Source organism: Periplaneta americana, chromosome 10 (genome assembly GCF_040183065.1).
Source record: "Periplaneta americana isolate PAMFEO1 chromosome 10, P.americana_PAMFEO1_priV1, whole genome shotgun sequence".
Classification (NCBI taxonomy): domain Eukaryota; kingdom Metazoa; phylum Arthropoda; class Insecta; order Blattodea; family Blattidae; genus Periplaneta; species Periplaneta americana.
Window position 1 is genome coordinate 159,415,076 of NC_091126.1, and position 22,256 is coordinate 159,437,331.

The 22,256-nt window shown below is 35.9% G+C and overlaps 1 protein-coding gene across 11 annotated transcripts in view; it reads left to right on the forward strand.

Annotated features, from left to right (window-relative positions):
• PlexB (plexin B) overlaps positions 1-22,256 on the forward strand; it is a 1,260,445-nt gene that overhangs the window by 589,367 nt on the left and 648,822 nt on the right. For all 11 annotated transcript variants that reach the window (XM_069838306.1, XM_069838310.1, XM_069838312.1 and 8 more), the window contains exon 4: positions 6,006-6,134. In XM_069838306.1, the coding sequence (XP_069694407.1) occupies positions 6,006-6,134 (129 nt within the window). The remainder of the gene's footprint in view (positions 1-6,005; positions 6,135-22,256) is intronic.

A 22,256-nucleotide genomic window follows, 5' to 3' on the forward strand; every position in this document is an offset into this window, starting at 1 on the left:
GTTTGAAGTTTGTGCACCACTGTTTTCTTAGTCCAACAGGCTGCTTATTCATATACACAACCCTTCCTCTTTCCATACTTAGCGCTTGCTGCCCGTGCACGACGTCAAAGTCAGAAAAATGCGCTTGCTTTGACATCACTGGTCTAGTATATCCAGTCACGAAGGTCAATATGTAATAAATATGCATCCATAGACAGTTGCTAACCACTAGGATCGCTACTACCGCCTCATTACAGACAATGCGAAATAGTACCTGCACAGTATATTGTTCCTAGCAACCTCATCAACTCAAGCTTCGTGACTGCATATACTAGACTGTAAATTCGTTGTAAACTACTCCATTAAATTTTGGGTTTTATGTTTGCTTTCAGTGTTTGTTTTATCCAGTATTCTTTGTGTAAAAGATTTAACTGGTAGCAGAAATAAGTTGGATATTAAAAATAAGTATTGTAGGACCCAAAATAGCTATGAATAGGTCTATGCATTTTCAGTTTTTTTAATGTTTACCAGACACTGTTAAAGGCTTGCTTTATGGAGTGTTTAAATTAGGTACATGCTATTGAATCTGCTCTGATGGCAAAACCTCTGTAGCCTATAGTGTTTAGTAAATGAATGGTAATTGTAAATTCATATTTCATATGATAGATGTAATTGACGTAATATGCTCGTGGCAATAAAATACCATCACCACTGCTACTACTAAATAAAATCACACAACTATTCAATCTTCGCAGAACACTTCACAAACTCCAACCACAACTACAGCAACATAGAAACTTACCTGAAAATCTTATACATTAAAAAGAAAAAAGCAGAAACTAGATGCTCTAGAACAATACGAATTTTATGAACACATAAAACACTCATAACACATCCTCAAACTCAATTCAATTTCAGAACCCTCACCTTTTCATTACATTACCAACCATGAACGCTTCCCACCCACCATAACACGAAGCCAGAAAATTGCGTGGGACCACGCTAAAATTCAGAGGATGATATACACTACATCGAAATTCGTCAATCTTGTAAATTAGGACCACAATACAATATTACCGGAGTGAAGTTATTATTTATCTATCTGTCTGTCTATCTGTCTATCTATCTATCTATCTATCTATCTATCTATCTATCTATCTATCTATCTATCTATCTATCTATCTATCTATCTATCTATCTATCTATCTATCTATCTATCTGTCTGTGTCTGTCTGTCTGTCTCTGTCTGTTGTCTATCTATCTATCTATCTATCTATCTATCTATCTATCTATCTATCTATCTATCTATCTATCTATCTATCTATCTATCTATCTATCTATCTATCTATCTATCTATCTATCTATCTATCTATCTATCTATCTATATCTATCTATCTATATCTATCTATCTATCTATCTATCTATCTATCTATCTACCTATCTATCTATCTATCTATCTATCTATCTATATCTATCTATCTATCTATCTATCTATCTATCTATCTATCTATCTATCTATCTATCTATCTATCTATCTATCTATCTATCTATCTATCTATCTATCTATCTATCTATCTATATCTATCTATCTGTCTGTCTGTCTGTCTATCTATCTGTCTGTCTGTCTGTCTGTCTGTCTATGTCTGTCTGTCTGTCTGTCTCTCTGTCTCTCTGTCTCTCTGTCTATCTATCTATCTATCTATCTATCTATCTATCTATCTATCTATATCTATCTGTCTGTCTGTCTGTCTGTCTGTCTGTCTATCTATCTATCTATCTATCTATCTATCTATCTATCTATCTGTCTGTCTGTCTGTCTGTCTGTCTGTCTGTCTGTCTATGTCTGTCTGTCTGTCTGTCTCTCTGTCTATCTATCTATCTATCTATCTATCTGTCTGTCTGTCTGTCTGTCTGTCTGTCTGTCTGTCTGTCTATCTATCTATCTATCTATCTATCTATCTATCTATCTATCTATCTATCCATCCATCCATCCATCCATCCATCCATCCATCCATCCATCTATTTTAACTTAATAGTTGGTCAGTGCTATGTAAGTGTTCGTCATCATCCATGGCGCTACAATTCATCTCTGAATCTGGGCCTGCTCAAGAACTCTCCTCCACCTGTCTCGATCGTTCTATAGTTCCTAATTCTTAATGATACAGCATCCCCATTCACTCTATCTATTCACGCAGTTATGTAAGTGATAACAGAGTTAAATTTTATTTTTAATTCAGGTATATAAATGTTTCAAAAATAATATTCTCCACTTCTATCACATCGAATTTTTCAAAATATTTAAAAGTATCGAAGACATTCCAAAAAAGAAAAAAAAGAAACAATGTACACTATAATGTACATCAGACTTGAAGGAGTTAAAATAAGAGGACTAATCGTAAAGGGCCTTTCGTAAAAAAATCAGATATGTTTACAAGATTATCGCTATCGCTTTGAATAACTTCCGTTCGTGTAGGCTAGTGACTGAGCCTGAATTATGAACTCAGTTGAATTAAATTTTATATTTTGGAGTCTGTATTGTGTGTATTTTGTCATTCTATTATGTCCTTCATATATATGTAATAGACACGTACTTTTCTTTTATTTAGGTGTGCCAAGAGATACGTAGGTTATTTTGTTGTTTTATGTACAGGCTTGTAGTACGAGGTTGACAGCCAATTTGTTAGGTTTACCACTTCCGTACAAGGAAGAACAGTGCCTGCTGACTTTTTAATTCCGAACTCGGGGAAATTCTCCCTTCTGACTTTCCTCTATGTATTCAGCGCAACGCTCTACACGGACTAGAGTTTCCTGTTTTCTTTCATTTCTATGTTCGCTGCGGAAACTTGACTTCTTACGAAATGGCTGTAAGAGATATTTACGTAGCAGCAAAAACAAGAGATCATTGATGGACATCTTAAAATTCGCAAGAATTCCGTGAACGGATCAACGCACGGCGAGCATTTGCTGCAGTATGTTTTTTAAACAGAATCTTCCCGCCAGGAATTTTAAACCAATCTGATTAACACGCCAATGACATTTAGGGGTTGCAGGTACTTGAAGGAAGGACACAAGAAACCCCTAACTATCATTGACCTGCTAAATCCGACCGGTTTAAAATTCTGGACATAAAATTGTCCCTGATTAAAATATACGGCACCGAAATTCCGTTCAGTGAATCAGTAAAGAACCTAGGTATTTATATGGATAAACGTTTAAATTGGAACATTCAAGTTGCAGAAACCTGCAAAAAAAGTATTCTCATTAATCCACTCGATTAGGCGATTGAAGAATTTTCTACCCTTTTCCATGAAAAAAATGTTAGTGCAAACACTCTTGATGCCCGACTTCGATTACTGTGATATTCTGCTTACTGACCTAAGCGTTACTTCGGCGCAGAGACTACAACGTGTTCATAATATGTGCGTCCGTTTCTTCTGCAATATTCGCCGAGTTGATCACGTAACACCATCCCTCGAAATATTGTCCTGGCTCCGTCTAGAAGATCGTAGGAAAATCCACTGTCTTTCCCTTCTCTTTCACGTATTGCATTTCTCCACTCCTGTCTATCTTGCGTCTCGTTTTCAAAATTTATCCACCCATCATAACCTAGACACACGATCACAACACTCCTCAATATTATCCATTCCCTCCCACCGAACATCCTCATATTCATCTTCTTTCACTGTGGCTGTTCCCCGACTTTGGAATTCCCTACCGAGTAATGTCAAGGAATGTCAGACATCAAACCAATTTAAGAATAGGCTAACGAAATATTTTTCTAACAATTCTTGTTAACAATAACAGCTGTTTCAGGTTTCTCAATGTTTAATGATTATATATATATATATCACAGATAAATATCTAAATTATCTCATTATTATTATTATTATTATTGTAACTATTTCTTACCAATGTTTATTATTGTCACACTAACATTACAGTAGTTATCCAACTTTCATTATTTACTTTCATGTTGTTTTATGGTCTAGATATTAATGTAATAACTAGGTAAGCAATTGTATTCAATTAGAATTAGAGTCTGGCTGGGCGGAAGAGAAGGCCTACTGCCTTAGCTCTGCCAGATTAAATAAATAAATTATTATTATTCCTTCTGTATAAAAAAAACATGCTGTAGATAGTCCGGTAGATTTAATAATGGTATAATTTGAATAATTTCAAAGGCAAAATTTTTCCCTTTATATCCACATACATCAAGTGGGCTGACAGACCACCAGAGACCCAACATTGAGTAGGCCTATACACAAGCTCTGTGACTTGAATTTGTAGTTTTCTGTTAACGAACAGTTACGTATATTATGCAGAACTAGCTTCTCTGTGAAGTTGATTTGAGTAATTTAAGGGAAAAATTGAACCGGTGTCTGCTGTAGTTCCTAGATATCTCAGTCGGTATAGCGTTCCGCCGATATTTTACTAGTTAATTAACTTATTATTCCCGGAACATGAATTTTACCAGCAATCGAAAAGTATTGGGAATAAATTTGAATAAGGAACAAAGAAAAAAATTCCTTCCCAGGCAGAATTCGAACCACGAAAGTCTTAGTTACCAGTCTATCGTGCTCTGGAGTGAACAAGGCTCTGAAATCAGCTACAAGGGTCGGTCCGGTTTTTTGCCACTACCGTACATAATCGTTCCTCCTGCCATACCTAGCGCTTGATGTCCGCGCACGAAGTCAAGGTCAGAAAAATGCGCTTGCTTTGACATTACTGTTGCAAGCAATGCAGTACTAGCTTTCTATATTATACAGCTCAAAGAAATTTTTGTATGTTATTTTATTGGAAACTTATGAAAATAATTATGGATTATGTGTATTTTTTGCTAAAAATTGTTGCTTGCTTACATGCTTGCTTACTTACTTACTTACTGCCTTTTAAGGAACCCAGAGGTTCATTGCCGCCATCACATAAGCCCGCCATTGATCCCTATCCTGAGCAAGATTAATCCATTCTCTATCACCATATCCCACCTCCTTCAAATCCATTTTAATATTATTTTTCAATCTACGTTTCGGCCTCCCTAAAGGTCTTTTTCTCTCCGGCCTCCCAACTAACACTCTATATGCATTTATGGATTCGCCCATACGTTCTACATGCCCTGTCCATCTCAAACGTCTGGATTTAATGTTCCTAATTATGTCAGGTGAAAAATGCAATACGTGCAATTCTGTGTTGTGTAACTTTCTCCATTCTCCTGTAATTTCATCCCTTTTAGCCCCAAATATTTTCCTAAGGACCTTATTGTCAAACACCCTTAATTTATGTTCTTCTCTCTCAAAGTGAGAGTCCAAGTTTCACAACCATAAACAACATCCGGTAATATAACTTTTATAAATTCTAACTTTCCGATTTTTTAACAGCAGACTGGATGATGAAAGCTTCTCAACCGAATAATAACAGGCATGCCCCATATTTATTACATGTTTAATTTCCTCCCGAGTATCATTTATATTTTTTACTGTTGCTCCAAGATATTTGAACTTCTCCACCTCTTCAAAAGATAAATTTCCAATTTTTATATTTCCATTTCGTACAATATTCTCGTCACGAGACATAATCGTATACTTTGTCTTTTCGGGATTTACTTCCAAACCTACCTAAAAATTGTTGCATATTACTTTATTGCAAACTTGTGAATAAATATGCAATATTTTAGCACAAAAATAAATTTGCGTATTTCTTCACAGGTTTGCAATAAAATAACATGCAAAATTTTTCTGAGCACTGAAATACGTTTAATGGGTAATAATAATAATAATAATAATAATAATAATAATAATAATAATAATAATAATAATAATGATGATAACAGTTTTTACCTTTCCATTAATTATTATTATATTCGGAACGAATCCTAATAAATATTCCAGGTTTCGATTTATCTTACATAAATTGAAACATTTCGTGCCATTACCCATAATATCGCTTGCCGACGTCACTTGCTAAATTTCCAGGATATGATTTAGGATGAAAGGTTAGGAAAAGCTTTTAATAATTTGTCCCTTTCGCAGGTGCTGCTCTCTGGCGCTCTGGTGGGCGCAGAGTACGAGGAAGTCGTCGTTGACCCAGGTCGAACTATTTTACCGGACACAACGGTCGCGCCCGGTGGAGATTTCCTCTATGTTCTCTCTACGTCCAAGGTAAGATCCTCCTGTAAGATGTTTGACATTAATTTCAGTCTGACAATGGCAGGAACTAAAAGGAGTAAGCATGCCCCGCCATCAGTGAATATATCGCCGCACATGCCTATTGTTTTTATGCAAATAAAAGAATTGAAAAACCAAACGATGGCAATTGTTCCAGGGGACAGCAGTAATTTATAGTCCAGCAGCACGTATTAACATACTGAAAGCTCGAGAATGATGCATAAAAAGCCATATTAAGAAAGGGGACTTAAATATCTAAACGGACGTGCTAACTCGAACTTGAAATTCATGGCATGAAGGCTTTGTTCTTATCATAATACGTACAAGTACAGAACATCCTCTAGAAAACAGGTTTTCTCTCGGGTGAATGCCGTCGGTCCTTTACTGTCCCTGAATCGAATATGGGAAGGTATAGCGTTGCGTAGCATGGACAGATAACACATTCAGAAGAAACGTCAAAGTCAGAACATTTATATACAGCTGACTTCCACTGCATTTCAGTTATTGGCAATGCAGTACAAATTAGAAGAGCGAATCTTCACATATGAATGAATGAATGCATGAATGAATGAATGTTAGCCATGATGTCCCATGTTGGGCACAGGCCTCCTGTGTTGGGGTTAGAACCCCGGCGACAGGGATGGATCAAGTGTACTCGCTTGGTGAGCCAATCCAGGCGAGCTTGTCGTGTATACTACTTTTGTGACATTGGTAATAACCCTGTTCAACTTTAAGTAGTCTTCGCACTGTTCTTTGTTCATTTTTTTTTTGCAATACACACATTATACTGACACTGGAACTTTGACAAACACTGATTTACACAATTTACCTGACATTTTCTCAACACTGACTTTACTATTTACAAAACTTATCTTACACTTTCACTAATACTGACTTTACTATTTACAATATCTTAACACTGATTACGTTATCTATTTATAATGAGCTTCCCTAGTTCTTTCCACAAAACTCTGTTCTTTGCTGTCCTCGACCATTGTTTCCCCGCCTCTTTGGTAAACATGTCAGACCATCTGAGCCGTGGTCTTCCCTGTCCTCTCTTTCCGACGTAGGGGTCCCACATCGTGACTGCATGGGTCCATCTTGTCTGGTGTAGTCTCGCCACATGTCCCCCCCCCCAGGTCCACTTCGTTGCCGTGGCTCAGAAAGAAATCGTACAGATTTATTTCCAACATTAGTTATAAGTAGGATGTTGATAAAAAGTCATCTTATTTTTCACATTAGGACGATGCCTATCCTTTCTATGTTAATATTAACGTAAAAAAATAATTTCTTATATTGAATTTTTTTACGTTTTTTGAACGAATAGATCATTTTTATATTTTTTTCGGCATTTATTGGTCATGTTTAATACTTTGAAGAACTTTTAGATAATCTGGAATGCATTTTACTTTCTTCTTTACAGATAGGTCTTTTAAATCATTTTCTAAGCAAATAGGTCAGTAGTAAGTACCTACTGAATAAGTGAATAACAGTAAAATTTGAGTTTTATAGTTTGGAACAGACTCTAAAGTCCATCCTTCATTCCACTGAAGGCTTCACTTCACGCAACAGAAGTAATATAAAATGCTTGACAACAGCTTAGTTTAACCAATACTGTTCTTTTGTCGGTACGAGGGTGTCTTTGGAATTTATGTTTGGAAGGGAGGCAAACTTTCACCGTGTCCTGGCCAGGACGTGGTTCGGAAGGGATGTTTTCTGTAGTAGACAGTATTTTTAACACAAAGATTGCAAGAATGCACGCTGCGCCCACACTTTGTTTTGTCATTTACACTCCTTCATTTGGAAGATCTGGTAACAAAAGAGAAGCGCGGAAGGATGAGGAGATAGAGAATGAAGGCACTGACATGAACCACCCCTGATTGAAACACATTATAAACCCTCATTAAAATCTATAGTTTTCCCTTAAAACCTTCATTTTGTTGCATTTTCTTTTTCTTTATCTTAACTAAATTCCAGGACGTTGCCTCCTCTCTCCGAGATTTGCATGGGAGTCATTGAAACAAGGTGACTAATTTTTAAGAAGTTGTGGTGCGAGTACGGTGAATAATATTTAAATGTCATTTTCTTTTAATTTTGTGTCATTTTTCCATTAGTTTAAGGGCATTTTAATGATCATTATAAGTAGATTTTTAGGTCATCAACATCCATCCCCTACTTATAAAATAAGCTAATAAATTAGACTTGTAATGCAATGTATGTATGTAGGTATGTACAGGGACATCATTTTACTTTTACTTCAATTTTTATTGTACCTGAGTTTTTGAATGTACTTCACTCCCACCTCTTCTACTAATGAAGTTTCAACTGTTTTCGAGACAGAATCAAGGCCGCTTATAGAAAACAGCACTGAGTTACTGAGTATAGTACTTTCCAGAAATATGTTCGCGTTTTCCAGTGACGAAAGAACTTTTAATATTGAATCATATTTTCGCACAAGTACTGTCCTTTTGCCTACGTCACATCCCGATTTCCCCCACCTGCTTCTGCACGGCCCTCTGTAAAAGCAGGGCTGTCTTAGCTCTTTTCTGAAAACATTAATTTCTGTTAGGAATTGGACGTTTACGTAATATTATACAACTGTTTAAAGTAACTTAAATAAAAGGGCCTCGTTAAGTAATTAACTGTAACGTGATTTCCCTCCTTTCTACGATCCTGCGGCATAACCACTTGGACGGAGAGTAGATAGCATGTCCGAGTAATTTTATCTATTCGGGTCGGGCAGAAGTGAAGATTGAATTTACATTACATAAGGTACTCTTTTATAGAGTAGGTACAGAATTATTTCAACATGAGTTACTAGTACGAAGGACGAAACTGATAATTGGAATTAGATGCAATTGTCTATATTGCGATAATATGCACAAAAGAACTGAAGCCTGTAGGCTATCGAAATGAATGGCTACCATCTTCAAAAATGTGTTTAAATATCCATCTTATGATTATTTTTCAATTGAACTTCATTATTCTCTATATTGTACGCTAATGTGCTGTAGACAGTATAATATACACTACATAATGAACACGTTCGCATGGATAGCTCAGTTCGTGAGTAAAAACACTCATTCTTAATAGAGTACTGCATTTCGATTAAATAAAAATCCTAATGAAAATTATCGAACTCAAAATCGCGATATTTCCTAGTTTACGTAAATGGATGAAGTACTTTTCTTCCCTCCTATATCTACTAAAGTGATGTGTTTGTGTTTTACTCCAGTATCATCGAACTCCAGTTGTGGAAGGGGCTAGCGAACGGGTTTTCCGGTTCTCTAAAGGTATAGCCAGGTTAATATTAAAAATGTTAGTAAAAATAAAATGATGTCCCTGTATGTATGTATGTATGTATGTATGTATGTATGTATGTATGTACTGCCGAATGCTGACGCGCAGAATTACCGTATTCTTTGCAGCAATATGTTTAAACCAATTCAGTCCTCACCTGTGCAGTAATGGTTAGCGCGTCTGACTGCGAAACCAAGAGGCCCGGGCTCGAATCCCGGTGGGAGCAAGTTACCTGGTTGAAGTTTTTTCCTGGGTTTTCCCTAAACCCAATATGAGCAAATGCTGGGTAAATATCTATGCTTGATCCCGGACTCATTTCACCGACATTATCACCCTCATTTCAGTCAGACTCTAAATAACCTGGGATGTTGATAAAGCGTCGTAAAATAACCCACTAAAAACCCAAATCAATATCTTTGTCAGAATTGAGTTGATTTCAGGATGCTAGCCACCATTTTCAAACATATTGAGAAATAAACTTCAGTTCCTCTTCCAGATGGCTTTTATGTTTCCATTTCACGATAAAACGTTGTTTTGCATCATTCTCCTTTTTCTACCTCAACTCATTCCATCTTTATTGCTTCTGAAATTTCTTGCCAGGCATCATGTTTCTTGTTTTTATTTTTATAGTTCTCATACTTAACATCCTACAAAACTGGCCGAGGGTTCATTGTTTCTGTGGTATGGGAATTCGTATTCAGTACCCATTGTTTTGATGTGGAGAGCGCTAAGAATTTTGTCTATAGTGGGGTCGGTTTGATTTGCATGAAATTTATACACTATTCTTGGAATTAGGTCACGACTGAATTAACAGATTTTACAAAGATCCCTTCTTATTTAGAGACACTTTATTGATGCAGAATATCTTGCTATATTTTGCGCTGTTATTTACTTTAACCTCAAGAGTGGCACTCCTATCGCAGCTGTGGATTTTGCAATTTTGCCATATCATTGTCCTCGTCCCATCTTATATATAATGATTTTAGCTGATGTGTGTATATATGGATTGGTCCAATTGGTGACACACAACGTTCATTTTCATCATCTCATCACTATCGATATTTAGAAACACAAACTCCCAACGAAGCCACGTGATAACAAATGGTTTACACTTTAGCCAATCCCACACGAAATTTAGTTTCAGCGCGTAAACCAGTCTTGCGATGGTGACTAGTAATTTCGAGCTAGAGCTCTTTTATGCCCGCTGCGCGCGCGCGGAGCTCTTTTACCTGTAAACATTGCTAAAGGATGTACAGATCTTAGAACACAGCGCATCATGACGGAACGGAAGGAAGCCTTCAAGGAAGAGTGGAAGATACGATATGTATGCTTCGAACATGGTGATGAAGTCCAGTGTTTGTTGTGTAAAAAAATATAATTTGCAAAAAAAGTAACAAAACGGCATTATAAGACGCAACATGAAAAAATAGGCATTATTCAGGAGAAGAGAGAAATAAATTCATTTCGGAATTGACATCGAAGGTAAATTAATTTACATTTGGGTCAGCAGATAGTATCTAGATTCCTTTTATTTCTTTATTTTAAATGTATTGTTTATGTTTTATTTGTTGCTTGTTTCTGTATATTTACTTTTATTAGACTACGTGTTTCTTTAATTTAGAAATAATATTTTATCTTTGATTGCACTTTAACTTATACTATTACTAAGCTCAAAAAGCTAATTCACTTTTATTCCAATAACTATTTTCAAGATTTTGAGCAAATATGAACTAAACATTTTGAAAACTTTGATGCAAGGAGCTTTTTAGTAACGTCAATATAAAATATACTTAAAAATATAATTTCAAAACTATTAGACCTAAACGCGCCAAATTTTGTACAGATCATATCATTATAGCTCTGTTTATATAGTTTAAATTTCACTAATTTTGGCCGAAAATTGTGGATGTCTTAAAAATCATACATATCCCCTTAAATGATTGACCCCCAAAAATTACGATGGCTCTCAATATCTTAATTTAATCAATTTGTTTTTTCGTGTCACGTGCATCTCACAAATCACTCTAAGAAAACTCATTACATAATCACGACTGGAGAGTAAGGACTACATTTTCACAATCACACAATCAATATACTCTATTTCAATCAATATTGTCATTATTATTTTTTCAACAAATGCTCAAAAGTACTTAGAGATCACACACGTCGAGCAGTAGACCCTATTAGTTTCTCCTAACCAATGAAGTGAAGTATTTACATAATAAATAATTGCTTCTAACAAGAAAATAGTTTACATACAATTAACTTCTCCTATTCCTCTTTTTGTTTCTAAAAAACCCTTCCTTTTGCGATTTGTTTATATATGTACATGTATAATAAACAACTGAATAATTAGCCCTATTACATAGGCAGAAATGTGGATGGATGGATGGATGGATGGATGGATGGATGGATGGATGGATGGATGGATGGATGGATGGAAAAACCAGGGAAAGCCTTTGTCTTCATACAGGTCCCGAAATATTTTGAATATATGCTTTGAACCTTAAAATTTTAACTAATGAAATTGCTACTCGAAAGTGTTAGCAATTAAACAAAAATAACTACTTCAAGTAAGAAATTGCTGGCTACAGTTTCATTTTGGAAGAGGGAAAAGTAAATTATTAAAATAATGCAACCTCGACAGCAAGTTTAGTTAGCTTAGATTATATTCAGTACTTCTAGGAGTCTCGGAAGTTTACGCCTGCAGTAAACTCTCGATTAACTGAGATGCTTATTATCCAGGACAATTCATAGTGAAATCCATTTCGTGAATAATGTTTTTAATGTGCTGTTGATTAATTATTAAAACCACGTTTTTACTTCAAATTTTGAAAAATCATCCTATATAGTATTCAAAACTGCTGTCCTTAACCTACAAAACGCAGGAATGATCGTGATACTGTGTAGCTACCGCGATCATATTATATCATCTTATCAAATATTGCATTTGATCTTTCTGCAACTAGAGGGAAAAAAATATGAGGAATTCAATCTCGATAGTCCCTTCCCTATAAAAAAAACACATTGGTGGCTGCATATCCTGTTTTTTGCGTACGATACTTACAATACTAATGATTAAAGAGGTAATATTTACTTTCGACAGAGTTCCTATTTTTTTTTTATTCGTGCACCTCGTTCTCAAAGTTCTCGTTTAGGTTCATGAATATTCAATTTACTTGTATCTATATTCTGCATTCTGCAGATTTCCTCATCCATCTCTTAAGGGGAATCGCTCAGTATTATACAAGTTTACGCTATTATTTATTGTAAATTAAATTATGATGTAAGAAAATACTGAATGATATTAAATTATAGGCCACTAGGTTATACAATATAATTATAAATATAATTTTGACACGCACAAAAAACAACAGGCGGGAGAATGTAATGAACTGTAGCATATGACATAATATAGCCCTACAACATGTTGTGCCGCATGGAACGCTCCTGCCATCTAACGGTAAAACTTCGCATAAGATATCCCTATTATGCTTCACTACATGCTCTCAACAACGATACTCTATCACAGATAGCTTTATGGTTTGAATCTAATGGTTTCTTGCTTAATCAAGAAAAAACTATCAACATAACTTTCAGCCTAAATTATCTAATAAATAAGGACAACAGACTCAACTACACAAAATTTCTGGGACTTTTTATAGACTCCAGTTTAACATGGGATAAGCACATCGAATACATATGCACAAAGCCATCAAGAGTTTTATATTTGTTAAAGAAATTAACGACTTCCGTCTCTCAAAATTATTTAAGATGTGCCTACTTTTCTTTTTTCAGTCGATAATCCGATATGCCCCAATTTTCTGGGGAAATGGAACCAAAATTGGAAGCGTCTTGATTTTACAAAAGAAAGCCATTAGAATTTTATGTAAATCAAAATATCTGGAACATTGTCGGCCACTTTTCAGACAATCGCGGATTTTAACAATCATAAATTTGTATATATATGATCTAGTACTTTACACTCGACAAAATAATATCGACAATTACTCATTAGTGGCCAATATACATGATCATGAAATTAGAAATAGTGAACAAATTAATATTCCATATTGTAGCACAAGATCAACACAAACTTTTTACTTATGGGGATGAAATTATATAAGTTCCCCAGTCAATATTACAAATTACCACTCAATAGCTTCAAAACTAGATTTTACAATTGGTTATTAAATAGTCCTTTTTATTCTGTTGCTGAGTTTTTCAACACAAATTTGTATGAAATTGTATTTTAATAAATAAGTTTAATTGTATTTTAGTTAGTTTTCTTTAATCTAAAAGTCTCAAATTACTTCTGGTTTTCATTGTATTATTTAAATTTTACTGCTTCTTTTATTAGTGTTTTTAATAGTACATTATGCAACGAGCCTATAATGATAGTAATTAAGAAGCGAGTATGGATGTTTATGAAACGAGCACAAGCGAGTTTCATAATTTTCATACGAGCTTCTTAATTACCATTATAGGCGAGTTTTATACGACTTTTATGCTCGACCACATTTCTAACTTGAAATTATTCAGATATATACATTTTATTTGTATCTGACAAGATCGGAAGTGACCTTGTTCTAGGTCGTGAATTGTGAGATGTGCGCAGACGCGAAAGTATTGATTTTTTCCGAGGAACAATAATGTCATTGACCTTGATGTAATGCCGTTAAACTTGATATAACCTTGATTATTGAATTCTACATTAAAAAACGAGATGACAAATTGAATTTATTTGAATATTATTTACAATTAACGCTAATTATTATAGTAACAGAACATAAACTTCTGCGACAGTATTGGATTTCCAGCCTCCGTGACTTTTCACTAATTCTCTTTCGATTGCATATCCGAGAATAATCGATACTTGCGGTTTTATAACGGTACAAAGCTGACTTGTCATTGGCTGAACACCTGTGCATTAATGAGTAGGTGTACTTTAATGACATGCATTAAAGGACTGCTACCAGGTGTATAATTACTACATTTCGGCATGGTCGAGCATAAGCATTATTAAATGATACTTAAATTATATTTTATGCTCGACCATGCCGAAATGTAGTAATTATACACCTGATAGCAGACCTTTAATGCATGTCATTAAAGTACACCTACTCATTAAAGGTCAGGTCTTTCAGCCAATGACGACTCAGGTTACAACTGTTCAGCCAATGACAGGTCAACTTTCTACCGTTATAAAACCGCAGGTATCGATTATTCTCGGATATGCAATCGAAAGAGAAATAGCGAAAAGTCACGGAGGCTGGAAATCCAATTCTGTCGCAGAAGGTTATGTTCTGTTACTATAATTTAGCGTTAATTGTAAATAATATTAAAATAAATTCAATTTGTCATCTCGTTTTTCAATGTCTAATTTAATTTCAATGTTATCTCTGTAGGTTCTTATGGCTTAGCAAGGTCAATGTGGACATCTGTTCCTCGGAAAAAATCAATACTTTCGCGTCTGCGCACATGTCACAACATACGGGACATTGCTCCAGGTCAGATACAATAAAATTAATAATATCAAGTTAGAAATATGGTCGAGCATAAAAAGTCGTATGCAACGAGCCTATAATGGTAATTAAGAAGCTCGTATGAAAATTATGAAACTCGCTTGCGTCGTTTCATAAATATCCATACTCACTTCTTAATTACCTTCATTATAGGCTCGTTGCATAATGTACTATTATATGTTTGTCAATCAATTCTGACGAAGCCTAAAACGTTATGTCTAATGGGCAAATAAATTGAATTGAATTGAATACATTAATCACAAACTGATTGGAGTCTTCCTGCAACGTGCTGTTGCGTTTTGATCTGTATTAAGCTAATTCGTTTCCACAGAATCGGGGACCAAACACTGGACTCTAGTTGTATTTGAGCCGTGTACATTAAACCGTCTGACTGGTCCCTCGAGCGCGTCAGTTTGAGTCCTCTACATCTCGTCGCAATGCCTTAATATCTAAATCCGGGCATATCGTGTTTGTAGTGATGTCTTGTCTATTTAGATAAAGTTAACTCCTTGTTTATAGTTAATTTTGATTGTTACATAATTGGAGTTGGCTATAAATAATAGAGCGTTTGAAAGCACAGATATAATTTCCCTCCTCAGCCCATTGCCGGTTATTTCCCCACGTTGTCGAAACTTGAGGATCGGTAGACTAACTCCACGCGGTATGTGCCGTGTTAATTGAAAGCGCCCGGCCAGGCATGGTACAGTCGTATGTTGATGTTTTAGTAATGTACTCACACACAGGTAGACTCCGCCGGCGATGGGAAACCTCCACGGGTTCTAATGAGAAGTGTACAGCACAGCAACTATCTGCAGTGCTAACAAGAGTAATTGCATAATGGATTGAACAATGAACTCGCACAACCCAGACACAGGCTGTTCTGATTACAGGATTCTTCCGACCTCTTGATGTGCTAAAACCGGGAAGGCAGATTTAGTAATTATTTCCATTTGGTGTGTGCTGTCAAATCTTCCATTTGCGATGTTTTTACAAGAATTTAGCATCGTATGATGCGAAAAGATCTGTTTACACGGCTAGACATAGAGCAAATAAGTTAGTTTCGATGTGTCAGAGTGCAAAGTAAACTGAACCAATTGCATTGCATTACGGTGGACGTCGACATGACAGCAAGGAAGTACGCAAACGAACGGGATTTGTGTCTTTCGTGTCAAATTAATTAAAGCAAATTTTTAACGCGCTAACAGAATTGCTGAAACGTAATTGCTGAGTGTCTGCTTCGTGTACCTGGAATAATTTTATAAATACTGTAATTTAAAATGCGCAGATTAAAATTTGCCGTGCATTTACACAAAAATTACTTAGAACTCAATAAAAAATATTGCAACATACATAATAGAATAATTAACAGGTCAATTAAATTTACAGGTAACTCACCCTGAAAATGTAACACATGTTGGACAGTATTTACTGTAGAGAGTATGACAGGCAATAGTGGTGGTGTTGGTGGTTTATTTGTCATACAGTGTCATAGAAGTGGATGCATGCTTCCAGTAATGCTACTAAACTTCTATTTCTATTGCTACTTTAATTGTTGCAATACTACTGCTGCAATGCTACGTTTGTTGATGCTGCAGCCATTATTGTAACTACTGCTACTACGTGCTATTTCTGTTGCTACTTCTATTGCTGCTACTACTTTGATTGCTGCTACTTCTGACACTAACCTGATTTATCTGTTGCTATATTTACTGCTGCAATGCTACGTTTGTTGGTACTGCAGCCATTATTATAACTACATTCACTACTGCTACTACTTTGCTATTTCTGTTGCTACTTCTATTACTGCTGATACTTCTACTTTCATTGCTGCTACTTCTGACACTACCCTGATAAATCTGTTGCTAGATTTACTACTGCAATGCTACGTTTGTTGATACTACAGCCATTATTGTAACTAAATTCACTACTGCTACTACCTTGTTATTTCTGTTGCTACTTCTATTGCTGCTGCTGCTACTACTTTCATTGCTACTTCTGACACTACCCTGATTTATCTGTTGCTAGATTTGCTGCTGTAATGCGACGTTTGTTGATACTGCAGCCATTATTGTAACTGCATTCACTACTGCTACTACCTTGCTATTTCTGTTGCTACTTCTATTGCTGCTGCTACTATTTTCATTGCTGCTACTTCTGACACTACCCTGATTTATCTGTTGCTAGATTTATTGCTGCAATGCTACGTTTGTTGATACTGCTGCCAATATTGTAACTACATTCACTACTGCTACTACCTCGCTATTTCTGTTGCTACTTCTATTGCTGCTGCTACTACTTTCATTGCTGCTACTTCTGACACTACCCTGATTTATCTGTTGCTAGATTTACTGCTGCAATGCTACGTTTATTGATACTGCAGCCATTATTGTAACTACATTCACTACAGCTACTACCTTGCTATTTGTATTGCTACTTCTATTGCTGCTGCTGCTGCTACTTTCATTACTGCTACTTCTGAAAATACCCTGATTTATCTGTTGCTAGATTTACTGCTGAAAAGCTACGTTTGTTGATACTGCAGCCATTATTGTAACTACATTCGCTACAGCTACTACCTTGCTATTTGTGTTGCTACTTCTATTGCTGCTGCTACTACTTTCATTACTGCTACTTCTGACAATACCCTGATTTATCTGTTGCTAGATTTACTGCTGAAAAGCTACGTTTGTTGATACTGCAGCCATTATTGTAACTACATTCACTACTGCTACTACCTTGCTATTTCTGTTGCTACTTCTATTGCTGCTGCTGCTACTACTTTCATTACTGCTACTTCTGACAATACCCTGATTTATCTGTTGCTAGATTTACTGCTGAAAAGCTACGTTTGTTGATACTGCAGCCACTATTGTAACTACATTCACTACTGCTACTACCTTGCTATTTCTGTTGCTACTTCTATTACTGCTGCTACTACTTTCATTGCTGCTACTTCTGACTACCCTGATTTATCTGTTGCTAGATTTACTGCTGCAATGCTACGTTTATTGATACTGCAGCCATTATTGTAACTACATTCACTACAGCTACTACCTTGCTATTTGTGTTGCTACTTCTATTGCTACTGCTGCTACTACTTTCATTACTGCTACTTCTGACAATACCCTGATTTATCTGTTGCTAGATTTACTGCTGAAAAGCTACGTTTGTTGATACTGCAGCCATTATTGTAACTACATTCACTACAGCTACTACCTTGCTATTTGTGTTGCTACTTTTATTGCTGCTGCTGCTACTACTTTCATTACTGCTACTTCTGACAATACCCTGATTTATCTGTTGCTAGATTTACTGCTGAAAAGCTACGTTTGTTGATACTGCAGCCACTATTGTAACTACATTCACTACTGCTACTACCTTGCTATTTCTGTTGCTACTTCTATTGCTGCTGCTACTACTTTCATTGCTGCTACTTCTGACACTACCCTGATTTATCTGTTGCTAGATTTACTGCTGAAAAGCTACGTTTGTTGATACTGCAGCCATTATTGTAACTACATTCACTACTGCTACTACCTTGCTATTTCTGTTGCTACTTCTATTACTGCTGCTACTACTTTCATTGCTGCTACTTCTGACTACCCTGATTTATCTGTTGCTAGATTTACTGCTGCTAATGCTACTGGAGCCATAATTTGTACTCTTCTTATGCTAGCGCTGCTGTTACAATCATTGCTACTACTTCATTCTTGTTATTGCTACTGTCATATACATTTTAATTCACGTGCGTTCATAATGACGTAAGCTGGTGTTAGTGACATCACCTGTCTTTTATGCGAAATGTGGGGGGGAGTGTATTTGAGTACGTAATCATTTTGTCATTTTCATATCAGTCGACGCTTTTGCCTGTTGTCGGTGTTGAGGAACGTTTTTATAACTTTGGTCGCACGTGGACATGTGACCGCGATTGTCGTGTTTAACTTGATTCAATCACTTGTTAAACACGCGTTATATTTAACGAAGTTAATTTCAGTCGTGCTAGTGGTAACGATGCGGTGTACCAGACAGAATGGCAGAATGTTGTATTCTCGACACAGCTTTTGCCTCTGTGAGATTAAATTTGTGAATATCCATGAATTTTGTATTTGTATTTCAACCCTTAAAGAGAGAGCTTCAGGTAAATACATGTTTTTCTTCTCTTTTTGTTATATTTTATTACATCCGACCATGAGTTATAACTTTGTGGATGACTGCTGCACCAATCTTCTATCGTGTGATCCATGTTCAGTTGTATTCAGTGATGTAAAAAGAAAATTTCCGCAGCTTTCTCAAATGAAAAATTTTCCGCCTAACCAAATTAATGCTTTCTTTGCTCACACAGTATTGTCATCAGTCACCAGTTTATCAAACGGAGATAAGTAGTCTAAACTTAAGTACCAGCTTTAATACCATTCTTAAATTTGCTTTGCTATAACAATAAAATATTGATTAAGGAACAATTTCACAGAACGAGTATATTTTTTTCTGGGAACTTTGCTTATCTAATGTAAATTACACAGTTTTTGCTCCATATGGAAATCGTGTATATCTGTAATTTTAAAGTGATTAGTTAATATTGGCTGAGAGAAACATTGTTCGTGATCCTCCGATTTCATTAAGCTAGTGGACTTCTCACTTTATATTTTAGAATACATTCTGAAGCAAGTACGAAGTTGTACGCCGTATTGAATATGGCCTATAACTGTCCTAGAAATAAAATTTTACGAAACCGAGAAGTTAAAAACCTGCTTTATAAGGAAGGGAACAATTATTTAACAGGTATATCAGCACAATTATAAACTTAGCAAAATCACGTAGCCAAAAATTGTTTGATAGGAAGCAAATTTTCAAGAAAATACGTGAGTAAATCAGTGCATAAAAGTTAGAAAAAATCATCAAGCCAAAAGAAATTTAAGTACCACATTCTATGAAAGACGTAATAACAGCTTAATGGGGACTGTTATATTTATATACTATCAAATCAGAGATCACAACAGAGGTACCAGTCTTAATATACAACACAATTTCATTATTATGAACATTTATTAGACTGAAGTATCAAATCATCATATTTGGCAACTTGTTAACACTCGAGCTCTTGCAATAAAACACACTATTGTAATTAATTTTTAAATTTTGGTAATGTCAAATTTATTTTATCCGTTTTATCATTTTTCTCATAACTTATTTGGAGTTTACCTCTTCAATTCTAAATCGACTATAGAAAAAAAAACGATTTTATACTTCAATAATAATATAAATATTACAGAACTGGGAAATTCTGTAAATTACGTCTGTTCATAAAATTTGTTTAAAATTGTCAGATTCGGAACATTTTAGCAAGTTCTCTTTCATCATCCACATCGCAGCGCAGCTAACAACACTCCAACCAGTGGCAGTTCCTGCGTATTTCTTAAGAGGAGGAAAGAAGTTAACAGCACGAAATGACACCTTCTTGAATGAAACATGCTACAAATTAGCCTAAATGCATACATGTAAGACCAGATTGTATTGAAGTTGGCCTTCCCTTTTATTCTTGTAAACTGAATTTCCTAAATTTTCCAAAATATATTACGTTTTCACTTCCATTCATTGTTGAATAATTCCACAAATAACAACTACAAGGAAATTAACAACCTCGCAGCATTTTTCGACTACACTACAGCATCACACGTGTTGGAAGATACCAGCTACTAACACGTAACCGGAACCGTTTTACGGAAATGGGAATGGGAAATAATCTGAGGAAAGTGAGAACACTGCACCCACCCACGTGGTCTTTGTTGCCACATGTACATTGCCAAATGTATATTTTCAGGTTCGGTATCACATGCTTTTGAAGAATGTCAGTTCTTGTAAAGTCATACTACCATTATTGTTCAAAGCTGCCGGTGGCCGATTATTTTTTTTTTGTGTGTGTTGCAAATGTAGTTTGGAGTACTTTCAATTTCAAATATATTAGTACAAAACTGACAACTTGGCTGTTGCCCTGTCTAGTAGACAATGAATGGAAGTGAATTTCAGGGGCCAAACAAATCTGCGATACTAATTTTAACTACTTCCTCTTTGTTTTATATAAACCCAACTTCAACTCTCAGACATCCGCGAAAGTTTCAAACCATGAATATTAGCCTATACAAAGTGCAATGGATAATATATTTTGATTTATAATTTAAAAAAAAAATATATGGTTTCTTTCATAGCTTTGCGTTAAAACTGTTTTTATTGTGCCTCCTCCTAGATGTGTTATAGTCTGGTTGAATGCAACATCGTTAGATGGCAGCGGTAGCAAGCTTGCTGCACGACCAGTCGGTTTCTATTTCCCGCCCATGCGCTGATTCAGACGAGGATCTCCTCCGTATCCCTTCATTTACTTGCTTTAAAACTCTGCTTCTTTCTCTGGCCGCTAGTGCGCTGTTATCTATGTGTGTTAACTGCAGTAAAGGAGGAATGGATTGTCTTTCCTCCACACAAACAATCTCCCATCTTTCTCACAGTTTTCTAGCAGCATATGAGCGCGCGTCGTTTAAAACTAGATCAACCTAGGTTTTCTTATAGCTGTGAACTTAAAAATTATCGAATCTTCCTCGAATTTCAAGGCACATATTTTATTTGGTATTTGCTTTCAAAAGAAGAAAAATGTGAGGAGGACGTTCCTCCCTTCCCTCCCCCGAGGAACCGTCACTGTGGAATAGATATCTTGAGTTTCATGCAACTGGACAAAGTGGAGGTATTCGACGTTTGGGAGGAGGTTATTTGCGTCAGTGAAGGGAGACATTACCTCGTCCAAACTATAAAGATCAGCTAATTATGTCTCGCGATATATCGGTTTATTTACATCCACATTTCCAGCAGTGTTACATGTCCCCAGGCTTTGCCTCACTGAAACCATAAAAACAGCTAATTATCTGTGCAGATACATCGGTGTTGTACATCCACATTACCAGCCAGCAGTGTGATATGTGCCCAGGCTTTATGCGCACTGTTCTGATGTGAATTTTCTGTACCCTGACAGAATATTTATACCTTGTATCTGGAGGCATTCAACGAAAGCAGTCTCTCCAGTAAATATTTCATGTGGCAAGGGAAGGCGGTTGCTTTCCTTGTGAATGCCGAGGACGCCAGCACCGAACTTGAGATCCGAAGAAGAAAGAAGCCCGGTGCAATAAAAAGAATATACAGAAGCTGCCATTGTGTTGGTGCCTCTCAGAATTTCACTGTGTCAAATTATCAGACCGAGGTAAAATTAATTATAGCAAGTCTGTTGGTTCTTCGCATTACAATGTTAATA